Source organism: Ctenocephalides felis, unplaced genomic scaffold, assembly GCF_003426905.1.
Source record: "Ctenocephalides felis isolate EL2017-DRISC unplaced genomic scaffold, ASM342690v1 CF-g0.4_SCAFFOLD_01170, whole genome shotgun sequence".
Taxonomy (NCBI): Eukaryota; Metazoa; Arthropoda; class Insecta; order Siphonaptera; family Pulicidae; genus Ctenocephalides; species Ctenocephalides felis.
In genome coordinates, this window is record NW_020537324.1 from 12,945,782 (window position 1) to 12,971,331 (window position 25,550).

The 25,550-nt window shown below is 28.4% G+C and overlaps 6 protein-coding genes and 1 pseudogene across 6 annotated transcripts; all 7 read right to left on the bottom strand.

Moving 5' to 3' along the window:
* Positions 1-5,849: 5,849 nt before the first annotated feature.
* LOC113366837 lies at positions 5,850-8,089 on the bottom strand (annotated as a pseudogene).
* A 1,410-nt stretch (positions 8,090-9,499) lies between these two features.
* On the bottom strand, positions 9,500-11,835 carry LOC113366838 (probable cytochrome P450 12a5, mitochondrial). The gene is made up of 9 exons (XM_026608489.1): positions 11,698-11,835; positions 11,526-11,631; positions 11,184-11,317; positions 11,009-11,121; positions 10,825-10,941; positions 10,489-10,767; positions 10,262-10,421; positions 9,942-10,190; positions 9,500-9,834 (listed from the first exon to the last, which is right to left on the bottom strand). Exons 1-9 carry the CDS (start codon positions 11,833-11,835, stop codon positions 9,505-9,507), a joined length of 1,626 nt encoding a protein of 541 aa, XP_026464274.1. The 3' UTR covers positions 9,500-9,504.
* A 758-nt stretch (positions 11,836-12,593) lies between these two features.
* LOC113366839 (probable cytochrome P450 12a5, mitochondrial) lies at positions 12,594-14,738 on the bottom strand. The gene is made up of 9 exons (XM_026608490.1): positions 14,625-14,738; positions 14,458-14,563; positions 14,263-14,396; positions 14,071-14,183; positions 13,875-13,991; positions 13,535-13,813; positions 13,301-13,460; positions 12,988-13,236; positions 12,594-12,923 (listed from the first exon to the last, which is right to left on the bottom strand). Exons 1-9 carry the CDS (start codon positions 14,736-14,738, stop codon positions 12,594-12,596), a joined length of 1,602 nt encoding a protein of 533 aa, XP_026464275.1.
* A 631-nt stretch (positions 14,739-15,369) lies between these two features.
* LOC113366840 (cytochrome P450 CYP12A2-like) lies at positions 15,370-17,578 on the bottom strand. Its single transcript, XM_026608491.1, has 9 exons — positions 17,497-17,578; positions 17,303-17,408; positions 17,091-17,224; positions 16,862-16,974; positions 16,674-16,790; positions 16,331-16,609; positions 16,109-16,268; positions 15,798-16,046; positions 15,370-15,727 (listed from the first exon to the last, which is right to left on the bottom strand). The coding sequence occupies exons 2-9, from the start codon at positions 17,313-17,315 to the stop codon at positions 15,398-15,400; spliced, it is 1,395 nt and encodes a 464-aa protein (XP_026464276.1). The 5' UTR covers positions 17,316-17,408; positions 17,497-17,578; the 3' UTR covers positions 15,370-15,397.
* Positions 17,579-18,244: 666 nt separating this feature from the next.
* LOC113366842 (probable cytochrome P450 12a5, mitochondrial) lies at positions 18,245-20,417 on the bottom strand. Its single transcript, XM_026608492.1, has 9 exons — positions 20,403-20,417; positions 20,226-20,316; positions 20,032-20,165; positions 19,851-19,963; positions 19,524-19,640; positions 19,183-19,461; positions 18,946-19,090; positions 18,637-18,885; positions 18,245-18,574 (listed from the first exon to the last, which is right to left on the bottom strand). Exons 1-9 carry the CDS (start codon positions 20,415-20,417, stop codon positions 18,245-18,247), a joined length of 1,473 nt encoding a protein of 490 aa, XP_026464277.1.
* A 1,148-nt stretch (positions 20,418-21,565) lies between these two features.
* On the bottom strand, positions 21,566-22,924 carry LOC113366843 (cytochrome P450 CYP12A2-like). Its single transcript, XM_026608493.1, has 5 exons — positions 22,818-22,924; positions 22,479-22,757; positions 22,271-22,361; positions 21,964-22,212; positions 21,566-21,898 (listed from the first exon to the last, which is right to left on the bottom strand). Exons 1-5 carry the CDS (start codon positions 22,886-22,888, stop codon positions 21,566-21,568), a joined length of 1,023 nt encoding a protein of 340 aa, XP_026464278.1. The 5' UTR covers positions 22,889-22,924.
* Positions 22,925-22,960: 36 nt separating this feature from the next.
* Positions 22,961-24,034, bottom strand: LOC113366844 (cytochrome P450 12b1, mitochondrial-like). The gene is made up of 4 exons (XM_026608494.1): positions 23,903-24,034; positions 23,387-23,480; positions 23,186-23,319; positions 22,961-23,109 (listed from the first exon to the last, which is right to left on the bottom strand). The coding sequence occupies exons 1-4, from the start codon at positions 24,032-24,034 to the stop codon at positions 22,993-22,995; spliced, it is 477 nt and encodes a 158-aa protein (XP_026464279.1). The 3' UTR covers positions 22,961-22,992.
* Between the last annotated feature and the right edge of the window lie 1,516 nt (positions 24,035-25,550).

Sequence of the window (25,550 nt, forward strand, 5' to 3'; positions counted from 1 at the left end):
AAAACAGAGCATTAATTATAGAATTTAAAAATAAACACTGAAACTGCAAGTTTTTTTATAGAGTCGAAGGTGAATCGAACAATACACAGAGTTGTATTTTATATGATGCATAAATGTATATTAATTGCTTATTTACATTTATATAAAACTCAGTTTTATTCATTGCATTAGAAGAAAACGACGAGAATCTAATATTCAGTTAATACTAGAAGTTGATATAGGATAATTGTAATTTAGATAAATAAAAAGTTCTCATCGTTCTTAGGATAAGATATTTTGCTATCATAGGTTAGAACACATTCAAGCTATCTTGAATCTCAAATTTATTTATTGATCACATAATTAGGTGTAAACTTTAAGAACCATTTTTTCTTACAAATGAATAAATTTGAGATCTACGATTGCTTGAATGTGTTCTATTCTATGATATTTAGCAAAGTCTCTAATTGCAAGAATGATGAGAACTTTTTGTTTATCTTAATTACAAGAATCCTATTTTAACTAACTTGTAGTTTTAACTGAATATTAGATTTATTTTGTTTACTACTAATATGAATAAAAGAATGTCAACTATCTTCATTGTATATTAGAATAGCTATTTAATACTAATTTGTATTATCTTAGTACTTGTACTTGTACTATTTTAGTAATTAGTATAATTTATTGTATTTTGTTTAATTAGCAATCAGGCCTATATATTTTCTATGAGCTGTTTTGATGTGATTCCTCAACCTGGTTTATTAGAAGGCACCCACTGGTTGACAATTTTCGATTTGATGAGATTTTCATTAAATATTTGATCTAATACTGAGATACATGCTGTGTCAAATACCCCAAAGCCTATTTTCACCTCATATCAGACCTGTATTTTACTGGAACATTCCTGTTACTGCAGATTTTAATACTTATAAATTTTTTTGGAGCATAAATCCTAAAAATAATACTTGCATCAAACAAAATATATAAAGAAAACTATCTTTTATGAAAGTAGTGATATATAAGTATAAGACCAACACACAAATATAAACGTGCATTATTCATAAACAACAAATAACGGTAAGGCAATGACCGCTGTTTGCAAGGGGAATTATAATAAAAAAAATCACATAAAACATTACAAACGTGAGTATCCTGAGAAAATAAGACAAGGTTGAAATATATACTACAGTTGAATGTCCCCAGAGAAGGTGGAATAGTTGTAGCATGTGCTAATTGATGTTTACAATATACTTTCACATGATATTCACATTTTTGTCTTGAGATACTCAGTCGGCTGTTTATTACGAAATTACCGTCAGTACGGCGCAGAAATATGCGGTTGTGATGCAATTGTCTCCGAGATCTATTGCTAAATATTGCAAAATACGTATTACTGATTTAAACAATTTGGAACCAATATTGAAGAACTAGAAGAATGTCTTCAGTTACCTCAACTTAAATGATATTTTTTACCACGCGTTAGATTTAACAAAGTTTTTTCAGTTGAGAAATCAATAGCATCTGCAATTGTCTTCTCAATCTGTTGCCAAAACTTGCAAAACACGTGCTACTGATTTGAACAACTCGGAACAAGTATTTTTAACCTAGAAGAACTTCTTGTGACGAGCATAGCTCACTTGGTAGCGTGTTCGATTCACACGACTTTGGGGATCTTTGGATCGAATCCTGTCATTGACTTAGAATTTATGAAAAAAATATGTGTAGTTAATTTGAAATTAAAAAAAAGTTGTATTTGTTAAGTAGAAATTGAATAAAAATTAAAATAGGAATTACAGAAGAACAATGAAGAAAAAAAATTGAATGAAGATAGAAGATGAATAGAATTAGAAATTTGATAGAAAACAGCAAAAATTGAAGAAATTAAGAAGAAGAAGAATATAGAATAATAGGACATATATACATTGAATATGATATAAAAATTGGTATAGGATATAAATAAATAAAAATATTGTAGATGGCTAAATGCTCAGAGTAAGCGAGGCCGAATAAAAAAAAATTGATTCAGTCATTTCAGCTGGAATGTTATTTCCTAACACGTGTTAGATTTGGCACACAAACTTTCTTTAGTTGAGAAATAATTAGCCTTCAGAATTGTCTCCATGATCTATTGCTAAAAATTGCAAAACACGTGCAACTGATTTAAATAATTGGGAACCAATATTTAGGAACTAGAACAACATCTTCAGCTAAGGGGGCGTCCATTAATCACGGGAGGTTTTTTTGTAGAAGGGGGGGGGGGTTGACAAAAAATCCCGAAATATGACGTGGGGAAGGGAGGGATGTAGTAAGATATCACGTGTATTTATTTGAAAAAAAAAAACCAAACATTTTCAAAAAAAATGAAAAAGTTTACAGTTTTATCACGTAACTAAAAATACACGTGAAGTTTGTTGAGGGAGGGGGGGATTTAATTTAGAAAGGGGGTTCTTAACATGTGTTAGATTTGACAAACAGACTTTCTTTAGTTGAGACATAATTAGCCTCTAGAATTGTTTCAACAATCTATTGCTAAATATTGCGAAACACACGTGCAACTAATTTAAACATTTGGGAACCAATATTTAGGAACTAGAAAAACATCTTCAGCTAAAATGTTATTTCTTAACACATGTTAGATTTGACAAACTTTCTTTAGTTGAGAAATCATTTAGGCACTACAATTGTTACCACAGTCTATTATTGCAAAACACGTGTTGCTGATCCAAACATTTGAGAACCAATATTAAGGAACTAGAAGAACAACTTGAGCTGTAATGTTATTTCCTAACACGTGCTACAACCAAACAAAGCTTGTTTATTTGAGAAATATTGGAATTGTCTCCTCGATCTATTACTAAATATTGCAAAACATGTGCTGCTGATTTAAATAATTCGGAACCAATAATCAAAACTAGAAAAACATCTTCAGTCACTGCAACTAAAATGTTATTTCCTAACACGTGTTAGACAAACTTTCTTTAGTTGAGAAATTATTAGCCTTTCAATCTTGTACAGGAGTGGTGATAGGAAAAAATGTTACCTTTGACATCCATAATATATTAAATTTCTTAGTGTAGGAAATCATTTATATTTTGTCTGATATTTAATTTCTTTAGGATTTTTTTGAAGTAAGTTTTTTTTAAGAAATATTTAGGGCAATGGTAAAAATACACTGCTTTTCTGGTTCATCTATTACGAAATTTCAAGATCGTGATATTGTTGCATGAAATTTCAGATTTGGATAATTTACAATACATTATCAATAAATGTTTATTTCGTACATTTATGAGAAACACATTAAACTGATAATATTTGTAATTCTTTGAATTCTCATGTTTATGAGAAAGATATATTTATATAACCAAAACATCACAATAATTTAAAATAAATTGTAGTTTAGAATGTGTTTACTTTGGATAGAATACTAATACTACAAATATTTAAATATTAATTTTCTGAAATATTTTTATTTACTCAAAGGGCAGAATCAAAAGCACATGACTTAAAATCAATCCAAACTATATATGGTTTTATGTATGAATGGAGCAGAAAATTTGAATATTTATATTGATAATTCATTTTTAAATTTTTCTTACCTAATATTATTTACTAATAATCCTACACAAACAAAGTAAAAGAACTAGCAATATTCCATATCTTCGTGTTAAAAGGTTTCTTAACATAGGGACAACCCAATCTATGGAATAGTCCATCATTTCACTGGCTCACTTATATCACATTCACAACGAAAAAATAATTATAATAATACATTTGTTATATATTTAACACTAATATTAATTTTTAAACATTTAAACTATGCAGCCTGCGACTGCTCTGACATCTGCTACTGGAATGACGTTTATGTATAGGTTATCCAGTAATGGCGCTAGTGTGCGTCTTCGGCAAAGTTCAGGTCGCAATGCAGTTCGCATGCGCGGTAAAATTCAAATTTGAATTCGAATCAATATATAATGGAACAATATTATAAAAATATAATTAAAAAATTTAATTCAATATATTACAATGATGTGTTTTAACCATTTATTATTTACATTGAATAATTTACAATATATAATTTCATTTTAAATTGAAGTTAAAAATGTTGATTATGTAATTAATTTTACAGAAATATTTACATATTTCAAATGAATTAAATATTTGAGATATTGCTGTTAAGGCCAATCTAAAGCGAAACACATTTATGTGAAATAACTATCAAACTGATAAATTAATTATTTATCCAAACATCAAATTTAATGGAAAAGTAATTAAAAAGTAAAAGTTTGAAGTAAATCGTATAGAAAAACTATTAACTATTAAAACATAATTCATTAGAAATGTATATAACTATCCTTGATATTATTAAAATAAGTACATTAAAGAAGAATATATAGCAAATTTTTTTTAAAGATATAATTTTAACACTTTGCCGACCAATCCTGTTTAGCCTGGTCAAGTGGTTATTTGAATAGTGAATTCAATAAATATTTTTGCAACTTACACATTGCAAATAATTATTAATTCATTAACATAGATGAACAAGTATATTTATCTAACAATTTAGCAAACAATTAATGTTTGTAAATTAATTAATTTAGTTAATTAGACTCACTCAGATGAACTTAGCAAATATTAAACTATAATGTTGGTGACAATGACATTTTGTAGTTACTTAAACCGGTTAAAAGTTGCAAATAATCATTAATTAATTAACATAGATAAACAAGTATGTTTATCTAACAATTTAACAAACAATTGTTGTTTGTAAATTAATTAATTTAGTCCAGACTCACTCAGACGAACTTAGCAAATATTAAGCTATAATGTTGGTGACAATGCCATTTTTTAGTTGCTTAAACCGCCCCTGTCAAAAATGTTTGTTTTGTTGTTTACTTCACACTGTATAGACTTGTAACTGACATTTTGCATAACATCAAATTCATTATTAAATGTCACTTTCTGGTAGTTTAAATATATAAGTTTATTTGAATAAAATAGAAATTTGTAGAATTCTAAAAATTACGTAATATTTCGTATTAAAGACTTTGTTATCAGTGAGTGAAATTACGTGTACTAGTCCTTGAATTAGATATTTTTTGATGTGTTCAGTGTATTGCTGAAGAACGCCTATGTTTAAATAGGTAAGTGATTAAATATTTACTAAAATTTACTTATATATATTAAATTTTCAATTGTATATATCAAATAAAAAGAGAAGAGTTTGGTCTCCTTTACACACGGCATCGGATTTATCCCTAAAATTTCGTGTCATTTCTTCAAATTCATTACAACTGCTATTGTAAATTAATTTGCAATTATTGACAAATCTTTGATATAATTATTATGTAATATACGTAACAATTCATTTATGTCTAGTCAATGCTTGTGAATAACCTTTACCATTTGGGCAGGTCGATTTGTATGGGTGCCAAAAATGTTGTTTTTTTGCAATTTGAGGTCTCAGGGGGGTGGGAGGACCTAGGGCATGCGCGGATCGTTTTTCCAAAATTAGTGGGGGTCGTTCATATTTGGATGAGATTCGGGCACTCTAAATGGTACAACATGGAATTTTTCAAACTTTAGCCAACATAGAAATCATCCATATCACATGAATATATAAATAAATTAGTTAATCGTGTGAAATGTACATACGTACAAATTAATCTTAAGACCAATTGGTTCTAAACAATTTTATCTACAATATAAAATCTCTTAAAACCATTGTTTAATTCGAAACTTTGAACTTTATTTTATTTCAGTAAATACCTGTAATGCCATATATTATAAAATTAAGATTTTGCGGAGCTAGTGAATTGGATTTTGTTGTTGTTTTAAACAAACAGTTTTTTTTCATCATTAAAAATCTATAATTCAGTTATTTTGAATTTAAGTGGTGTAATAGGAATCGCCAACGGTTTTGCTTCTACTTTCAATTCTCCGTAATTCCATTCGACTTTATGATTTCTGAGTATCTTAACAATTAATGTTTCGACTTCCAAATCTGCAAATCTTTTACCAACGCAACTTCTTGGCCCAAACCCAAAGGGCATGTAAACAAACCGATGGGCATTTTTGGCAGAAGGGCAACCTTGAGAAGCCTCACCGGTTAACCAACGTTCTGGAATATATTTGTCAGGGTTCGGGTATTGGCTTTCTCTGGCAGTTGTAGTTATGTGGCTCATGATCACTTCAGTCTAATGGAAAAGATAAAATATTATTCATAAAATCTTGTAAATTTTCATATCATTGATGACCTTACCCCCTTTTACTTGATATCCTGATAAAACAAGATCAACTGGTATCTTCCTCATTGTGCCTCCGGCAATTGGCAACACTCTATTTGCTTCTTTCATACAAGCTCTCAAATAAGGAATTTTATTGAAGGATTCGGTTGTCAATTTAGAATCTTTATTAGGCAGTATTGTTAGAATTTCTTCTCGTAATTTTTCTTGAGATGCTTGATTTTTAGCAAGAAGATATAAAAAATTGCTGTTGTATTAGAAGTCTGTAAAAATTAAACAATCAATGTACAATGATTGACAAGTTGAATATAACACAAATTAAATGGCAGAAGCAATTTGTCTTTATGTTGCATTTGAGTATGTATGGTTTTAAAGGCAAATTGATGATATTTCATGAATTATGTAGTTAGTTATGTTTTACTGTGTCTACTCCTGCAAGCAACATGTCCATAGCCATAATTACTGCAACATTTTTGTCAATTTTTAGAAGCTTTTCCAAAACACTCATTTCTGATTCTGGTTTGGAATCTGGATTATTGTTGATGCGGTCTACTGCTTCATCAATTTTTTTCAGTGATACGCTTTGAATAAAAATATGTTATAGAATATTTCAAAATTTTAATGAATTGAAAATTTAGACAACCTTACTTAGTCATTGTATCAAGTGCTGACATCAATTTGGTATAATTTGGTGTTCTGATATATTTCCACAATGATGGAAGAACTTCTAATTTGAATGAACATTCAAAGAAATCGTGCACCGCTTGTATCATATTTTTGGAATCTGAATTTAATTTGGAGTCATCTACTAAACAACCCAATCTCGAATCCAAGGAAATACGTGCAATTGATTCCAAAGACCATTTGTTCAATTCGTTTAGGAAATTATTTGGCATTTCGTTCTTTGAATCACGTAGCTGAATTATTCTACCGAAAAATAAAAACTTATAACAAATTAATTTTTATTTAAACAAATTATATTACCTTTCAATAAATTCTTCAGCTACTTCTTCCACAGGTTTGACGTATGGTTTGATCACTCTTGGTTGCATCATGACGGGATTTACCATTCCTCTAAGTTCTTTCCATTTTTCGCCATGTCTAGAAAGTTCAATAAATGTAAAATAAATATTTATTTTTAAAATATCAACTATTATGAAACAATAAATACTCTACTAGAAGCCCAGCATTATCGCCATATACATCAGGACGTAAATCTTTTCTGAAGTGTCTGAATGTTTCAAATTCTCTTCTATGGGGCCATGGACCCTCGTTTCGATAAACCTGAAAAAAAATTTGTTTTGAAAAATTGTGACATGGAAAAATATAATTAGATCTATTAATATAAATAACCTTACATGTTCAAAATCTTTCGGATCGTAACATATAATCATATCACTTCTTCCTAGAAATCCTTTAAATCTGACCAAATCTCCGTATTCTTCGTTCATCATTACATGCATTTCTTTTAAAGCTACTTTATGAAATTTTCCTATTTAAAATAATATGCGAATATAGTTATCCACATTTGAAAAAAAGTATTTACTGCAAATATGTAATCATTACCTCCTGGCAAAAAGTTTCGCAAACTTTTTAAAGCAGATTCTGGACCAGGTATTTCTGAAAACGGTTTTGCTTCGCTCCATGATATCCGCGATTTCTGTACATTTTCCTAAAATTAAATGCAATATTTGCTGTGTGATATAATAATTTTCAAAAGATTCACATTATAATATTACTTTTTGCACTTCTGCCAAGGTTGCCAATTGTCTTGCTGCCCTTGAGATATTTGTTTTTGGTAAACGTGTTACTTCCAAAGAAACACAACTAGCAGCTTTAGAAAAATGTAAAGAATTTAAAGTAAACATTTTCAACGTTGTAATTTTCACAAACAAAACTTTTACGTAAAATTCAGATAAGTAATTATTGTATTTTTCTTAGCATGAATTACATAATTGCACAGATGTAAATATTGTGGTATAATATTTAATAACAAAATAAAAATTATTCAACACTATAAAGTAAAGAACATATATAAACGAATATAAAAATCACGTATTTGTTAATTTTAAAAAAATGTTTTAATACTGGATACTTATCACAATGTTTGAAAACAACAACTAATTGATATCTGACTCACGGAAATATTTTTTAATAAAAAAAACTGTTGGCCCGTACGCTAATATTCGTCCCCACCATATTGAGCAGATGTTGATAAAAAAATTACACACACACAGGTTGAAATCGACTGTGATTATGATTTTTAATATCTTATTGAATAAATTACATCGTATAAAATTTTGAAGCTTACAGGAACAAGTTTAATTTTCGGGTTTTTTACACTTTCAAGTGCCCGGACGATTATTATATGATGTGCAGGGCTAAAAGCACGTTAAGAATCATCAGTACAAAATTTTTCAGCCTTACAGAAACACGAATATTCAAAAGGTTGCTGTTGGACCATTATATATCAACAGGCTCTAAATATATAGTTTCAAATCAAAAAGTAATTAGTAAAATGTATGGTTTAATTTCTAATATCAGGTTAATTAATTGCAAATTTAATTTCCAACACCTTAATATGCATATATTTAGTTTTAAATAAATTCAGTAATTTTGCACTGAATGAAGAGATTTTGAAATATGTAATATTTACGTAAAAAATGAAACCTAAAAAAATATTAAAAATATAATTTAATCTTTGGAATAGAAATATCTGTTTGAATACATAATCTATATAACACTGTACAAGTAACACATTTGTTTATTCTGATCGTAAAAATTTTATCACAAATATCCTCCTTATTTCAAGTATATTTAGAAGAACTTTTTCATGGTTTGCTACCACTGCCTAATTGAAAATATTTTTAGCTTAATCATTGTCATGGTCGCGTGAGATAATTTGCTAAAGCGGAATGATTATGGTTTTATATTGAATTTTTCAAAAATAACTGATAATAATCGTTTGTTATCTATTGACTTAATTTTTTTGATATATATAATATTTGACTAATTTGACTAATTCATTATTTGATAGAGTTTGGAAACAATAAAATATATAAATATTTATAATGTAATGGTCATCATTAATTTTGATCTTCGAATATCTATCATAAATAAATTTCATTCGAGCAAAATTTGAAAGATTGTTAAATAAGTATATTTTAACATAATATTGATATTTATAAATTGTATTAGTTTTCAGAAATAATATTTAAGAGATTTTGTTTTATTTTTATTTATTTTTGATTTATTTTTCCAATATATGTATAAGGCGATACAATTAAATTTCAGTTAATTTAAACTTCAGTGGTGTTTCTGGATGAGCGACAAGTTTTGTCGTTACTTTTAATTCACCATAATTCCACTCAATTTTATAATTTCTAAGTAATTTCATTATAAAAGTTTCCATTTCCAAATCTGCAAATCTTTTCCCAACGCAGCTGCGAGGCCCAAAGCCGAATGGCATGTGCGAAAATGGATGAGCATTTTTTGCTAAAGGACATCCTTCTGATTCCTGGCTGCTCAGCCATCGTTCTGGCATGAATTTTTCAGGTTCAGGGAATTGACTGCTTTTCATTGATGTAGTAAGATGACTTAGAACCACCTCGGTCTGATAAAAAACAAGTTTGAATTTAACTTCATTGATATTATTTACCGCCAAGTATTGTGCAGTGTATGAATATCATATATTTAAGATGTAATTATTTTATATCTTACCCCCATTGGAATTTGATATCCTGATAAAACAATATCGACTGGTACTTTTCTAACAGTGCCTCCAATTATTGGCAATATTCTACTCGACTCTTTCATACAAGCTCTCAAATACGGCAAATGGTGAAATGATTCGTTATTTACATGTGAATCCTTATTTGGCAGAATTGTTCTGATTTCTTCACGAAGTTTGTTTTGGCATTTCTGATTCGTAGCCAGAAAATACAGCAAAAATGCTGTACTATTTGATGTCTGCAAAATATATTTAAAATATATAATCGATCATGTGAATTTTTTTTTTTTAAGATAGTATTCAATTTTACAGTATCAACTCCTGCTAACAACATATCCATGGCCATTACTACAGCAACTTTTTTATCAATCTTGAGAAGTTTCTCTAAAACACTTGCTTCTGATTCTGGTTTTGCATTAGGATTATTTTTTATTCGTTCTACAGCTTCATCAACTTTTTTCAGAGATATACTGAAATGTTTTATTATAAAAGTATCGCAACTAATGTTAATGATTCATTTAATTATTGATTACTTACTTTGTAATTGTATCTAAGGCATTCATTAATTTAACAAAACCGGGTGTGGATACATACTTCCAGAACGATGGAAAAAACTCTAACTTAAAAGTCATTTCGAGAAAATCGTGCACACTCCGAATCATTTTTTCAGAATCAGAATTTTTATCAGCACTATCTTCTAAACATCCTAATCTGGTATCCAAAGCAATACTGCTGATAGATTCCAAAGCCCATTTGTTCAAATAAATAATAAAATTGCTGGGCAATTCTTGTTTTGAATCTCGCATCTGCGCCATCCTATTATTCGATACTTTATTAATTTCTACATTTTTTAAAACAATGGTAAATATTTACTTTGAGATAAAATCGTCAGAAACATCCTCTACTGATTTGATATATTGTTTGACTACTCTCGGTTGCATCATGACAGGATTGACTTTTCCTCGTAATTCCTTCCATTTTTCTTCATGTCTGATTTATAAAAAAATGTTATCAAAAATATATATTTTACGATGTATTATTATAAAATAATGATTACTCCACAAGAAGACCAGCATTGTCACCATAAATATCAGGACGAATATTTCTTCGAAAATATGCAAAAACTTGGAATTCTCTTCTGTTAGGCCATAATCCTTCATTACGATAGACCTAAATTTTTAATAATATAATATATTAAAAATATACAGTAAAGTATTATGTATTATTCATACCTTTTCAATATCTTTGGGATTAAATGCAAATACAAAATCTGGTTTTCCAAGAAATCCTTTCAATTTTGCTAAGTCTCCATACTCCTTATTCATTGTTTGGTGAAGATCTTTTAATGATACGTTGTATAATTTACCTAAAATAAATTGTTGTAAAAATAAATGTGATTGAAAAAAAATACTGTAATATGTAATTTGACTATTCAAGCTATTTTAAGATAAAAATGTACATTAATATTTATTATTATTATAAATGTTATTAAGTATTAATATTAAATAATATTTACACACACATGTATATATTTATATACATTCATATAAAATTTTGCAAAAACTGTTATTTACCCCCTGGTAAGAAACTTCTTATATTTTCCAAAGTCGTTTTTGTCCCCGGAATTTCAGAATATGGTTTTGCTTGATGCCATAGCAATGGCTTTTCTGATACATTATCCTTTTTAACCAAAACAATAAATAAATAAATAACCATATGAATATTTCAAAATTTATAATCACTTACATTTTTTACTTCCGCGATTGTTGTTAAATTTCTAGCACATTTTGATAAATGCTTCTTTGATGTATTCAGAATATTTGAAAAGTTGAATAACATATTATTTGTAGATTCACATAAAGAGATACATTTTACACGAAACATTTTAATTGGTGAATATCAACATTCAAATCAACAATTTGCACAAAGAACTGTTATTCGTAATTAAGTAATTTTTTATTATTTTTTATTCTTCACGAAAGTTTTAAAATATTTTTTTAATTTACGACTATATATAATACTGTTTATGTTCCAACAAAATAATATTTTATATATTAAACTATGAGTCTCAATGAATTCAGTTGATGTTTACAAGGCCGCGTATTCACATCGACAATTCCCCTCTACTCGTTATATCTGATATGCACAGTGATCATTACAAGCAAAATTTTATCATTTCAGATAGTTTATTATACAAAAAGGCGAAAAAATCACTGCAAAATAGTCAATAATTAATCTACTTTTTACTCTATAACACCAAAAATGCAAAACTCAACTTCGCATTTGGTTTTGTTAATGTCTTGTCTAATATTTGGGATACCAATTTACGACCTGGATAAATATTTTATTGTGATCAAAATTTATTTATATCTCTCCTTGAAAAAATTGCACGATTTAAGTTATCTCTGCAACCATTTATATATTGATGTTGATGAAAAAATACATTTTTGACTTTAAAACTTCTCTTGAAATGATTTACTTTACAAACTCTTGCCGGTAGTTCTATTATTGGAATTTTTTTATAAAAATATTAATTATATATTGGTGAAAGATTTTTTTAAAGGTTATTTTGGCTACACTGAAATTTTCATTGATTTATTAAAAACTTATTTATTATTATAGATATCACAAAATATATTTAATTAAACTTCTGTCAGCTTAAATTTCAGTGGTGATACAGGTTGCGTTATCAGTCTACTAGCTACTTTCAATTCATCATAATTCCATTCAAGTTTGTAATTTCTAAACAATTTCATTACGAAAGTTTCAATTTCTAAATCAGCGAATCTTTTTCCGACACAACTGCGTGGTCCAAATCCAAAGGGCATGTGAGCAAAAGGGTTTGCATTTTTTGCCAAAGGGCAACCTTCTGCTTCTTCTGCATTTAACCATCGCTCAGGTTTATACTTTTTGGGATCAGGAAATTGGTTTTCGTTCATGGATGCTGTTTGATGACTTACCACTATTTCAGTCTATAATGATAAAAGATATATGTGTAGGCATCAAGGTTGATAAAGTTTGAGTGACTGAACTTACCCCTCTCGGAACTTGATAACCGGATAAAACAACGTCTACAGGCAGTTTTCTGACAGTACCACCTAATATGGGAATTATCCGATTTGCTTCTTTCATACAAGCTCTTAAGTAGGGTATTCTCTTAAACGAATCACTTGATAATTTAGAATCCTTGTTTGGTAAAATTGTCAATATTTCTGATCGTAGTTTATCTTGGCATTTTTGATTTGCAGCAAGGAAATAAAGTAGTATAGCAGTAGTATTTGATGTCTAAAACCACAATAAGGTAACAATTTGTAGTATTTTATGAAATATTAAAAAAACAAATTCTTACGGTATCGACTCCTGCTAGTAGCATGTCCATAGCCATGACTACAGCCATTTTTCTATCTATTTTCAGTAATTTTTCCAATACGCCTGCTTCTGAATCAGATTTAGGATTAGGATTACTTTTGATACGTTCAACTGCTTCATCAACTTTTTTTGCTGAAATTCTGCAAGATAAAATTTATTTAAATGATATTTTCACATATGAAAAATATGCTAATATGTATCTTTAAATTCATACTCTGTCATTACGTCCAAAGCAGCAGTCAATTTCCTGAAGCCAGGAGTAGGAATGTATTTCCAAAGAGAAGGTAAAATTTCTAACTTAAACGTTAAATAAAAGAAGTCGTGTACAGCTTGGATCATCCTTCCTGAATCTGAATTAGCGCTAACATTGTCTTCCAAACATCCTAATTTTGCGTCCAGAGCAATACTGCCTATAGATTCCAAGGACCACTTATTTAATTCGTCCATGAAATCTGCTGGCATTTCTTGATTTGAATCGCGCAGACGCACCATTCTTTTAATAATCAAAAAATAAATATCAAAGCTTACTTCAATGAGATTCTTGATTTTTATACCTTGTTATAAATTCATCAGATACTTCTTCCACAGATTTTATATATTGCTTGACAACTCTCGGTTGCATCATGACTGGATTCACTTTTCCTCTAATGTCTTTCCATTTCTCATCGTGCCTTAAAATATAAATAAATATGATGAACTTTTAATAAAAAATGCAGTTGTAGCAGATACTTTGATGCAAGTAATGCTCACTCGATAAGAAGACCACCATATTCTCCATAAATCTCTGGGCGAAGTTTTTTTCTATAATAAGAAAATATCTGAAATTCCCTTCTGTTTGGCATCGGTCCTTCATTACGATACACCTTAAATAAATTGCGTGTTTTGTTTAACTTTCTTTTTAGTAATAAATCAGTAATATACTAATATTACTAATTCTCATACCTGTTCTATATCTTTAGGATTAAATGCCAAAATAAAATCAGGCTTTCCCAGAACTCCTTTCCAGTTAACCAGGTCACCATACTCATGGTTCATCGAATTATGAAGTTCTCTTAGTGATTTGTTATAATATTTGCCTGATATTAAATACAGATAGTGCATTGCATAAATTAGTATGAACAATAATATTAATTTTACCTCCTGGTAAAAAATTTCTCATTGTCTCAAGAGCCGATTTTGTTCCAGGTATTTTAGAGTACGGTTTAGCTTCATCCCACTGAAGTGGTATAGTAGACACTTTTTGCTTGCAAAATAAATAATATATAAAAATTGGTATTATTTAATTTTATGAGTTATAAAATTACCTTCGGTTCTGCAACGGCCAAATATTTTTGAGAACTTGAAATATTTTTCACTGTAATGCTTTGACTATGCTTGCACCAGTTTTTACACAGAACGGATCCTCTTTTAGTAAACATTTTTTATATTAAGTTAATTTTTAATAAAACTTCTAATTATTAAGGTATTTTTTTATTAACTTAAGCTTAATTAAATTAAATACATTTGCTTAATAAAACAAAAAAATTGTATAGGATATGATCAGATTTTTTACTATTATCTTTGCAAACTATATTTCATATTTGATAATACTGTATCCATAACAATAGGTTTATGTATTATGAAAAATTGATAACACTTTTCATATATAAATATGTTCTGATGTTGTACGTCAGTACAAAATCATCTTCTCATATTGATTAGATTAATATATCGTAATGATTACGAGCAAAAAATCAAATCTTCACAAAAATCACATGTAATAGCTAAAATATTTTTAGAAATTATTCGTTTCAATGCTGACACACAAAATCTAATAAAAGGTAATTAGTAATCAATTTATTGGTGGGATATTTAATATAATTTAAATATTTATTTATTACATTTACAGAATGTAAATTTTACAATAAATTTAAGTTTTATTTTGTATATAAATTGCCTATAATAAACTTTGTGATCGCAATTCAATAATTACTTCATTTGAAATTTATAGTGAAAAATTAGTATATATTTAAAATATAATGCAGGATTGATCGACTTTTTTCTTTGACCTTGAAGCATTTATAATAGTATTTTTAATTCACAATTCTGTCATTTTAAATCGTAACGGTGACACAGGAATCGTAAGTATTTGGCTTTTTGTTTTCATCTCTCCATAATTCCATTCGATTTTGTAATTTCTCAATAATTTAACAATAAACGTTTCGATTTCCAATTCTGCAAAACGTCTTCCAACGCAACTTCTAGGACCAAACCCAAAGGGCATATAAGCGAAAGGATGAGCTTCCTTGGCTGAAGGACATTGAGGAGCATTTTTTTCATTCAACCATCGTTCTGGAATATATTTTGTTGAATCTGTATATTGATTTTCTTCCATAGTCGCCAAAAGGTGACTCATAACGACTTCGCTCTGTAAGAATTATACATATTGAAAATAATACCTAGAAGAATATTTTATATGGACATGGATATTTTATTACCCCTTTTGGAACTTGGTATCCACATAAGACAAGATCAACAGGTAATCTTCTTACAGTTCCTCCAGCAATTGGCAAAACTCTATGTGATTCTTTCATACAAGCTCTCAAATAAGGTATATGATTGAACGATTCCTGGTTTAACTTAGCATCTTTTTGAGGTAGAATTGTGAAGATCTCTTTTCTTAATTTTTCTTGACACTCCTGGTTAACTGCTAAGTGATACAATAGTATAGCTGCAGTGTAAGATGTCTGCAAAGTTATAAAAAATATTTCAAAAACAAATACTAAAAATGTAATATGTGCAATCTTACGGTATCAACTCCTGCTAATAACATATCCATTGCCATAATTATAGCAACATTACGATCAATTTTCAGAAGTTTCTCCAAAACACTTGCTTCATGTTCAGATTTTGAATCTTGAGATGTGTTAATCCGTTCTATTGCAGCGTCAACTTTTTTCAATGAAACACTTAAAAAATACCGAAATTAACAACGGCCTCATAAATTATTATCAATCACAATTTATTTTACTTGGTCATGGTATCTAAGGCTCTCATCAACCTGTGATAAGCTGGAGTTCTAACGTATTTCCATATCGATGGAAGAATTTCTAATTGGAATATTAAATCGAAGAAATCATGTACAGCTTGTATCATTTTTTTAGAATCCTCATCGACACGTGAATCATCTTGCAGACAACCTAATCTGGTATCTAAGGCGATTCGTGTAATAGACTCCAGTGACCATTTATTCAATTCATGACTGAAATCTTTTGGCATTTCGTTGTTTGAATCACGTAAGTGGTTCATTCTGCAATAATTATCTTATTAATAGAAGAATTAATTGCATTTGTATAATTTTTACATATATTTACCTAGCTATAAATTCGTCAGTAACTTCTTCTACAGGAGCAATATATTGTTTAATATTTCTTGGTTGCATCATGACTGGGTTCACCTTGGTTCTTAAATCTTTCCATCTCTCACCCTGTCTTATAAAATAATTACAAAAATAACAAAACTAGTATAAATGTACGCATTTATTATAAATATGCACACTTACTCTGCCAACAAACCTGCATTCTCTCCATAAATATCAGTTCGCAATTTTTTTCTAAAATGTACAAAAGTTTCAAAATCCCTTCTGTGAGGCCACTGACCTTCATTTCTGTAAACCTATTAAAATAAAGGAAAGATTATTATTCACAAATATTTTAGTCACAAACTTTTCAAGCATTCACATATTTTTCAAAGTCATAGTGTTCATAATTTTTTTAAGTCAAAGTATTTACTTGTTCAAAATCTTGCGGATTGAATAACATCACTATGTCAGGTTGCCCCAAAAATGCTTTCAGAATAGTAATATCTCCATATTCTTGTTTTAATATAACATGCATGTCCTTTAATGATTTTTTGTAAAATTTTCCTATAATTATTTGAAAAAATTGTATAACTGTATATTGTTTATTACTAGTATATTAATTATATAAGCAATATTAATTACCTCCAGGAAGCATATTTCGCACTCCTTCCCAAAACGATTTAGGTCCTGGGATTTCTGAATAGGGTTTTGCTTCATTCCAATTTAACGGTTTTTGTGATCCATTTTCCTTTAAATAATTAATATTTTTGTAAACACACATACATACATATATACACACATATATATATATATATATTTATTTAAGATTTACTTACCTTATGTGCCTGAACGGAAACTGTTAATAACTTGGCACTTGATTTAAAATATTTGTATGGCTTGTCAAAACCATTTGAGACATTAAAACAATAATATAATCGTGGTTTAAACATTTTATACTTTAAAAACACTATTTATTAAAACATATAAATAAATTACAAATGTATTTATTCAAAATTACATAAATCGACTCTTGAAACCAGCACAATGTATGCGGTTTGCAATTTAAAGCACTGGGTATATCACATATTAACAAATTGTATCATCGTAATATATTATTAATGAACATATAACTTCAAATTCTCGTCTTTTGCAAATATATTATCGAATATTTACACAAGGAACATTTTTCCGAATGTAACTTGTTTCATTCGAGTATAAACACCTTTGGCCTCCAAGAGTTCCCCCCACTGGCAGAATTTAATTTTAGCTCTAAATTAACCAGGGCTGCGTATACATTTACGAATCAAATTATATGCGCCAATAATATTTAATTTTTTTTGATTATCTTATCACTAAAATTGATAAACTCATTTTATCACAGATAATTTATTTCAAAGAAATCATAATGCATATTATATTTTTTTGTTTATTTTCGACAGTGTTATACGAAATGATTCTTTATATATTGAAGTGATATAAAAATATACAATAATAACTACAGCAAATTGAATTTGAGTCATTTTTGTATGAAATATAATTATATAATTACATTTATACAAATACAAATCAATATCAGACTACATGTCATATCTCTGTTACTTTAAATTTCAATGGCGATTCAGGATGTGTAATCAATCTGCTAGATGTTTCCAGCTCTCCATAATTCCATTCTACCTTATAGTTTCTAAGCAATTTGGTAATCAGTATTTCAACTTCTAAATCTGCAAATCTTCTTCCAACACACATCCTAGGACCAAACCCAAATGGCATATGGGCAAAAGCATGTGCATTTTTTGCCAAAGGACAACCCTGGGATTTATCAGCACTTAACCAACGTTCTGGCATAAACTTTTCCGGATTAGGAAATTGATTTTCTTTTACAGATGTTGTCGAGTGCCTCATAACTACTTCCGTCTAAAAACAAATATAAAATGATTATACTGAAGTCCCAACTTTTGGTTCCACTAATATATTACCCCTTTTGGAACTTGATATCCAGATAAAACAAGGTCAACAGGCAATTTTCTTAAATTGCCTTCAGCAATTGGAAGTATCCTTGTCGCCTCTTTCATACATGCTCTTAAATATGGAATATGATTAAAAGAATCAAATGACAACTTCGAATTTTTCTCTGGCAATATTGTTAAAATTTCTTGTCGCAATTTATCTTGGCAAGATTGATTCGTTGCAAGAAAATATAACAGGATTGCCACACTGTTAGATGTCTGTAAAATAACATATTAAATCATAAACATTCATTTAAATATAGGAAATGAATTAGTTACAGTATCAATGCCTGCTGAAAGCATATCCATTGCCATGACTGCTGCAAGTTTAGGATCAATTTTTAACAATTTTTCTAGTACACTTGCTTCCTGCTCGGTTGTTGGCTCTGGGTTATTTTGAATTCTTTGTTTGGCTTCTTCAATTTTTTTAAATGAAACACTAATCAAAATAATTCATAAAAAATAGTTGAAAGTATTAGCAATTATATATCATCATTAGGAACTATATTTGCTTACTTGATCATAGTATTCCAAGCATTCATCAATTTGTTAAATGAGGATGTTTTAAAAATTTTCCAAACTGGCAAATTGATTTCTAGTTTCCAAGTATAAGCAAAAAAGTCTTGAACAGCTGCAATCATTTGTTTACAATCCGGATCCATTTGAGCATCATCTTTCAAACAACCTAATCTTGAATCTAAGGCTATTCTTGCGATTGATTCCAACGACCACTTGTTCAATTCATGTGAAAAATTGCTTGGCAATTCATTGTTTGAGTCTCTCAAAAGGAGCATGCTTAAAATATTATTTGCATCATTAGGTTTTATGATATTTTATAATAAAAATTGTAAATTTACCGTGCAATAAATTCTTCTGCAACTTCTTCCACTGGTGTGATGTATTGTTTTGCAACTCTGGGTTGCATCATAACTGGGTTGACTTTGCCTCTCAATTCTTTCCATGCTTTGCCTTGACTAGGAAAAATAAGAAATAAAAAGCCAGATTTTTTAAAACTAATAATCACAAAATAGAGAAGATTTATAGAAGATAAATAGCTGTACTTAAATACAAAAAGCGTTGGAAACATGTTGTGAAAGATGTCAGCTACTCGAAGCAATTGAAAAAGTACCAAAAGTTCTTAAATAACATTTAACACTTAGGATTTTATTATTATTATTTCTTACGTTGCAACAAGTCCATAAGAGTCTTCATAAACATCAGGTCTAACATGGGTCCTGAAGTAGCGAAATGTATCAAAATCTCTTCTATAAGGCCAAGGACCTTCATTTCTGTAAACCTGGTCATTATACATAAAACTAAAGAAGCTACACAATTACATATTATTTTACACTAACTAAAAATTACTTGTTCAAAATCATTTGGATTATAAGTAATGATCATGTCTGATCGACCCATTGTTCCTTTTATTGCAACTATATCACCATATGTTTTATTGAGTTGTGCGTTGGCATCCTTTAATGACATTTTGGATGCTCTTCCTGGAAAAATAAAATAATAATTATTTTATGTAAATATTTTCGAGAATTTATTCTTTTTACCTGGTATTAAACTGAAAAGAGTGAGCAACAAAGGATTAGGTCCTGGGATTTCTGAAAATGGCTTTGCTTCATCCCAAGATTTAGGTTTTGCCTAATTAAATAAAATATAAATTATTATTAAATTAAATTGAATATTAATTCTGTCAATTATTAGATTGAATTGAACCTCTTGAATACTAATGGCCTCTGCATATTTTTTGGTTGTTATACTTAGGTTTCTCGGTAATGTGGTATGTACTTTATTGCTCAAATCATCATTAATGAGTTTGTATATTTTTTTAAAATTTGTTCTAAACATGCTTTATTATTGCCTAAAATATATAAAATTAATTTGAACATTATTGTTGATTTTATTACATGTTGATGGTACATATAATTATTATATACATATTTGTATATGGATGTATACATATATATATATATATATATATATATATATATATACATATAGATGTATATATATATATATATATATATATACATATACATATATGTATATGTATATCACAATGAAGTATATTATTATTAAGTATCAATACTTAATGAAGATAATAATATATTGCCTAAAAATTTATTGACAATAACTTACAGACTTTATATAAATAATGATTAATTATAATATTAAATTATAATTCAGAAATAGTACGTATTCAATAATATTGGTCTCAATAAACTAATTTGGATTTTCTTAATGAATTTAAAATATGATTCATACTATTTAGATTTTCCTTTAACCAGTTTTAAGTAACCATTCAAATTTATATACATTTTTACTTACAAGTATGATTTTTGCCTGAATACTAAAATAAATTGAACTGTATACTAACACAGATCTCAGGTTTATATAATGTTGTATTTTATTGACAGATATTTGGCGTAAATTATCTTAATTATTTCTTATCGTGTTGTTAAAAAATATTATTGAAGATTCGTGAATCGTATCTCCAAAATATTTGTTTAATACTGTTTTATAAAATGACGAATCATTCATATTTCTCTTTTTTCCCACTCTTTTCCACTTTAGACACTCTTTTAGATTTGATGTTATTAGACAGGGCTGTGTATGTTTTATTTTATTATTAGTAGATTTTATGATTTGATTACATTAATTATTTACTAACAGTAATTACAGATTAAACTTATTACATAACAAAAAACATCTAATTGCGCAACGCAGTGATGAGCATTTATTGCTTGTACATTTTTCTCAAACAAATGATTAAAAAATTAATTTTCAAGAGTTAAATATTGCACATTTTCATTTCAAACTGCTTTCTACTAAATGAAACACAAAATTAAAATATATTTTTGTATTAAAATTAAAGGATGTTAATAATTTTTCACAATTCTGTTATCTTGAATTTCAATGGCGATGTCGGCGTCGTTAGCAACTTGCTTGTAACTTTCAGTTCACCGTAATTCCATTCAATTTTATAATTTCTCAACAATTTTGATATGAAAGTTTCAATTTCCAAATCAGCAAATCTTTTCCCTACACAACTTCTTGGTCCAAACCCAAAAGGCATATGAACAAATGGATGTGCCGTATTTTTCGAAAAAGGACATTCTTCTGTTGGTTGATTACTTAACCATCTTTCTGGAAGATACTCTTTGGGTTTAGAATACTGTTTTTCATCTTGGGATGGTATGAAATGATTCATTGCGACTTCAGTCTAAAATTAAAACGGCAAATTATTTTATTGGTTTATTGACCTAACAACTTTTAGCTTCAACTTACCCCTTTTGGTACTTGATATCCCGACAAAACTATATCTACAGGCATTTTTCTAATAGTCCCAGCAGCAATTGGTAGAAGCCTATTAGCTTCCTTCATACATGCTCTTAAATATGGAACATGGTTAAATGAATCCGAAGATAACTTAGAATTTTTCTCGGGAAGTATTGTTAAAATTTCTTCTCTTAATTTTTCTTGTACTCGAGGATTTGTTGCAATGAAGTACATCAGAATGGCTGTTGTATGCGAGGTCTAAATTGATAAAAATTAAAAAAAATGTCTTTGCAATAACTATTACAAAAATACTTACTGTGTCCACTCCTGCTAACAACATATCCATAGCCATAACCACGGCAACCTTCCGATCTATTTTAAGAAGTTTTTCTAAGACACTGGCTTCTCTATCAAAATTTTGGTTTTCAGATTTTTTTAGTCGTTCCATAGAAATATCCACTAATAAAAATATGAAATACTTGTTATAGTATATGTATATGTTTAAGTATTTTTTCTTTACTCACTTTGTCATGGTTTCCAAAGCATCTACTAGCTTATAATATTTGGGAGTTTTAACGTATTTCCAAATCGATGGCATAATTTCCAATTTATAAGTCAATTCAAAAAATGCATCTACCGCATTAATCATTTTCTGTGGATCTGAATCAGCAGTAACATCATCTCTTAAGCAACCAAGTCTGGTATCAAGGGCTATTCTTGCAATTGATTCCAAAGCCCATTTGTTAAATTCATTGCAGACATTGTCTGGCAGTTCGTTATTAGAATCACGAAGTTTTAAAAGCCTAAAAAATAATAAAGAATGTAAAAAAAATAAATACAAATACAAAGATTTAAAAGCCAACTTTTGTATGAATTCATCCGAGACTTCTTCAACTGGTGTTATGTACTGTTTGGCTACTCTTGGTTGCATCATGACAGGATTCACTTTACCTCGAAGCTCCTTCCATTTTTCTCCATGCCTACATATAACTTTAGCTTAACTTTTAATATTAATTATTCTTGATAATGTATTTTTTCTTACTCTACAAGAAGACCAGCGTTCTCTCCATAAACGTCCGCTCGTATATTTTTGCGAAAATGATTGAAAATTTCGAAATCTCGTCTGTAAGGCCAGATACCTTCATTGCGATATACCTGCATATTAGCAATATACCAAAATTAATAGATAATATATTTTATAAACAATTATATAGAGTTATGAATAATTTACCTTCTCAAAATCTTGTGGGCTGTAAATAAGTAAAGTATCAGGTTTTCCAAAAGTTCCTTTCGCTAATATGATATTTCCATATTCTTTTGTAAAAACATAATTCATTTCCAATATATTCTTTTTGTAAAATTTTCCTATAAATATGAAAACGAATATTGTATTTTCAATGGATAAATTACATGTTTTTATTTATATGCATACCTCCTGGGAAAAGATTCACCATTAATTTAAGTGCTTCGACTCGAGGAATTTGCGAAAATGGTTTTGCTTCTTCCCAGGATACGTCTGCAGTTTTCTAAAATAAAAATAAAAAATAAATTTAACTTTTGTTTCAATAAAATGTTGTTTCATTCGAAACTTACAATAATTTACTATAACACTCTACAACTATACTAAATTTAAATAAAAGAAAAAATATAATGGAAATGGTGGCTTTTTATTCATTTGGGGGTATTTGGGCAGAAATGTGGAGTTGCAATAATATATATATATATAATTAGGTACATTTTCGAATTTTTTGCTCCCAAGGGCAAAAGTTAATATTAAAAGCTAAAACTTTCAGAGAATTGTTTTTAGAGAACTTGTTTTTTATCAATTTGGAACCATTTGAGCCCTTGGGAGCAAGGAAATTCGAAAATGTTCATATTAAGGACCACCCTAATATATATATATATATATATATATATATATATATTAATAATATTAATTTAAATTTACCTGATTAACTTCCACTGCAACAGCCAATAATTTTGAATTCGTTGAAAAAAATTTGCGACCAGCTTGTGGAAGTACAGAGTTGGTGACTGATGATCCACATATTTTGGCACTTATTATTTGTAAGCGATGCATATTTAGCTAAATGTAAAAAATAATTATTTAATAAAAATAAACTTTAATGTATAAAAAAACTAAAACTTAGTTTAATAAAAAACAAATTAAAAATCTGACTTCAACATATTTAAGACTATTACTTGTTAAGAAGACAATTGATAAAAAGAACGTGACAATAACAATAAAAATATGAATATACTCTTGATAACAAACGATCAATATCGGTTAAAATGATCAATATAATTAATTAAAATTTTGTAAACATCCATCAATAGCTTATACTTACATATTAACTGTATTAAAAATTTTCCTTAAATAAATTATAGACTACACAAAATTCTACACTAAATATTTGCTTAATCGTTTTGCATGTTTATTATTTTTCACATAACACAAAATTTTCAGAGCGTTTCGCACTAAAATAGCACCAATGTAAAGATATCTATCGTTAATGTAATTTTATCTAATCACCCGATTGATTACATATTTTTTCAAACTCATCATTAATTTTTCAAAAATCATCGAAATTCATCAGATGAGAACAAAGTAACGTAGCTTTTGTTGTAAAGAAATATGCAGACTAAATTAGCAAACAGTTCTGTTACCGTTGTATACATGTCCTCCCTACTCTTGATCGTGAACATGATGTAAATACATACTATTTCTATTGCTATGAATTGAGATTTTCTCGTTATAAAATCAATCTCTAGCATATTTTTCATATCTCTATTATTTATTTTCACTTTTTCATACGAACAGATTCAAACCAAATGTTCTATTTCTAGAGTATTGGATTATATTTTCATGTTTTATAATTTTTGATAAAAATATAAGAAATCGTTTACATTAAAACATTTCGATAGTTTTAACATTTTTTTTACTAAAATCACTAATTATCCACCCTTTTGGCTGGGCCACACCGATGCTCTCAGCTGGAGCATTTATCATAAGATTTTCATTCTTTCACTAGGAAATGCGAAAAATGGGGGTATATAGTGACTCATGCAGAAAAATGTTTAAATGACAAAGTTATATAAAAAACTTTAATTCATGGAAATCCTTAGATATAAGGCAAAAACAACTGAAAAATAATCTAACAAACAGTAGAGAATTCAGTACATATTCTGGAAAATAGATGTTTGTGCAGACTTCGCATTTATTTGTAATATTGCCCGTGGTGCAATTATTTTTTTTTAAATTTTATTAATAATTTATATTTTTATTTACTGTTGTATAACTCATTTCTTCTATTTTTTAAATACATTTGATAAATACGCCTGAATTGATTTCAAGGCTATTTTCCTGAATCAATATAATCATATCATTCATTCTCATGTGTAGTTATTGACTCGACCTCCAAAACGCTATATATAAATGTATATGTACCATGTTTTGTATGACATAATTTTGTATATATTGTATCATGGTAGTACAATCAACATCAAAACGAATAAAAAATTTAATTTGTATAGTTGGTGAAAAGACGACTTGATTGAGTTTCTATATAGTTTAAAAAAGTCTCTTTTGCTTTGCT

Excerpts from the sequence above, each read along its gene's own strand:
- LOC113366838 (XM_026608489.1), bottom strand. The coding sequence starts at position 11,835 with ATGTTTCGTGTAAAATGTATCTCTTTATGTGAATCTACAAATAATATG. Across the intron at positions 10,422-10,488 it reads GCCTTAGATACAATTACAAA|TATATCTCTGAAAAAAGTTG; the intron begins GTAAGTAATCAA and ends AAAACATTTCAG. Across the intron at positions 10,191-10,261 it reads TGTTAGCAGGAGTTGATACT|ACATCAAATAGTACAGCATT; the intron begins GTAAAATTGAAT and ends TATATTTTGCAG.
- LOC113366844 (XM_026608494.1), bottom strand. The coding sequence starts at position 24,034 with ATGCATCGCTTACAAATAATAAGTGCCAAAATATGTGGATCATCAGTC. Across the intron at positions 23,320-23,386 it reads GGTGAATCTTTTCCCAGGAG|GAAAATTTTACAAAAAGAAT; the intron begins GTATGCATATAA and ends TCATATTTATAG. Across the intron at positions 23,110-23,185 it reads GCCCACAAGATTTTGAGAAG|GTATATCGCAATGAAGGTAT; the intron begins GTAAATTATTCA and ends GCTAATATGCAG.
- LOC113366840 (XM_026608491.1), bottom strand. Across the intron at positions 16,269-16,330 it reads GCCTTAGATACCATGACCAA|TGTTTCATTGAAAAAAGTTG; the intron begins GTAAAATAAATT and ends GTATTTTTTAAG. Across the intron at positions 16,047-16,108 it reads TATTAGCAGGAGTTGATACC|ACATCTTACACTGCAGCTAT; the intron begins GTAAGATTGCAC and ends ATAACTTTGCAG.
- LOC113366843 (XM_026608493.1), bottom strand. The coding sequence starts at position 22,888 with ATGATGCAACCAAGAGTAGCCAAACAGTACATAACACCAGTTGAAGAA. Across the intron at positions 22,758-22,817 it reads TCGGATGAATTCATACAAAA|GCTTTTAAAACTTCGTGATT; the intron begins GTTGGCTTTTAA and ends ATTATTTTTTAG. Across the intron at positions 21,899-21,963 it reads GATATCAAGTACCAAAAGGG|ACTGAAGTCGCAATGAATCA; the intron begins GTAAGTTGAAGC and ends TTTTAATTTTAG.
- LOC113366839 (XM_026608490.1), bottom strand. The coding sequence starts at position 14,738 with ATGTTTACTAAAAGAGGATCCGTTCTGTGTAAAAACTGGTGCAAGCAT. Across the intron at positions 14,564-14,624 it reads TGGCCGTTGCAGAACCGAAG|CAAAAAGTGTCTACTATACC; the intron begins GTAATTTTATAA and ends TTATTTTGCAAG. Across the intron at positions 14,184-14,262 it reads ATCCTAAAGATATAGAACAG|GTGTATCGTAATGAAGGACC; the intron begins GTATGAGAATTA and ends AATTTATTTAAG.
- LOC113366842 (XM_026608492.1), bottom strand. Across the intron at positions 20,166-20,225 it reads TCTTTTCAGTTTAATACCAG|GAAGAGCATCCAAAATGTCA; the intron begins GTAAAAAGAATA and ends TTATTTTTCCAG. Across the intron at positions 19,964-20,031 it reads ATCCAAATGATTTTGAACAA|GTTTACAGAAATGAAGGTCC; the intron begins GTAATTTTTAGT and ends TATAATGACCAG.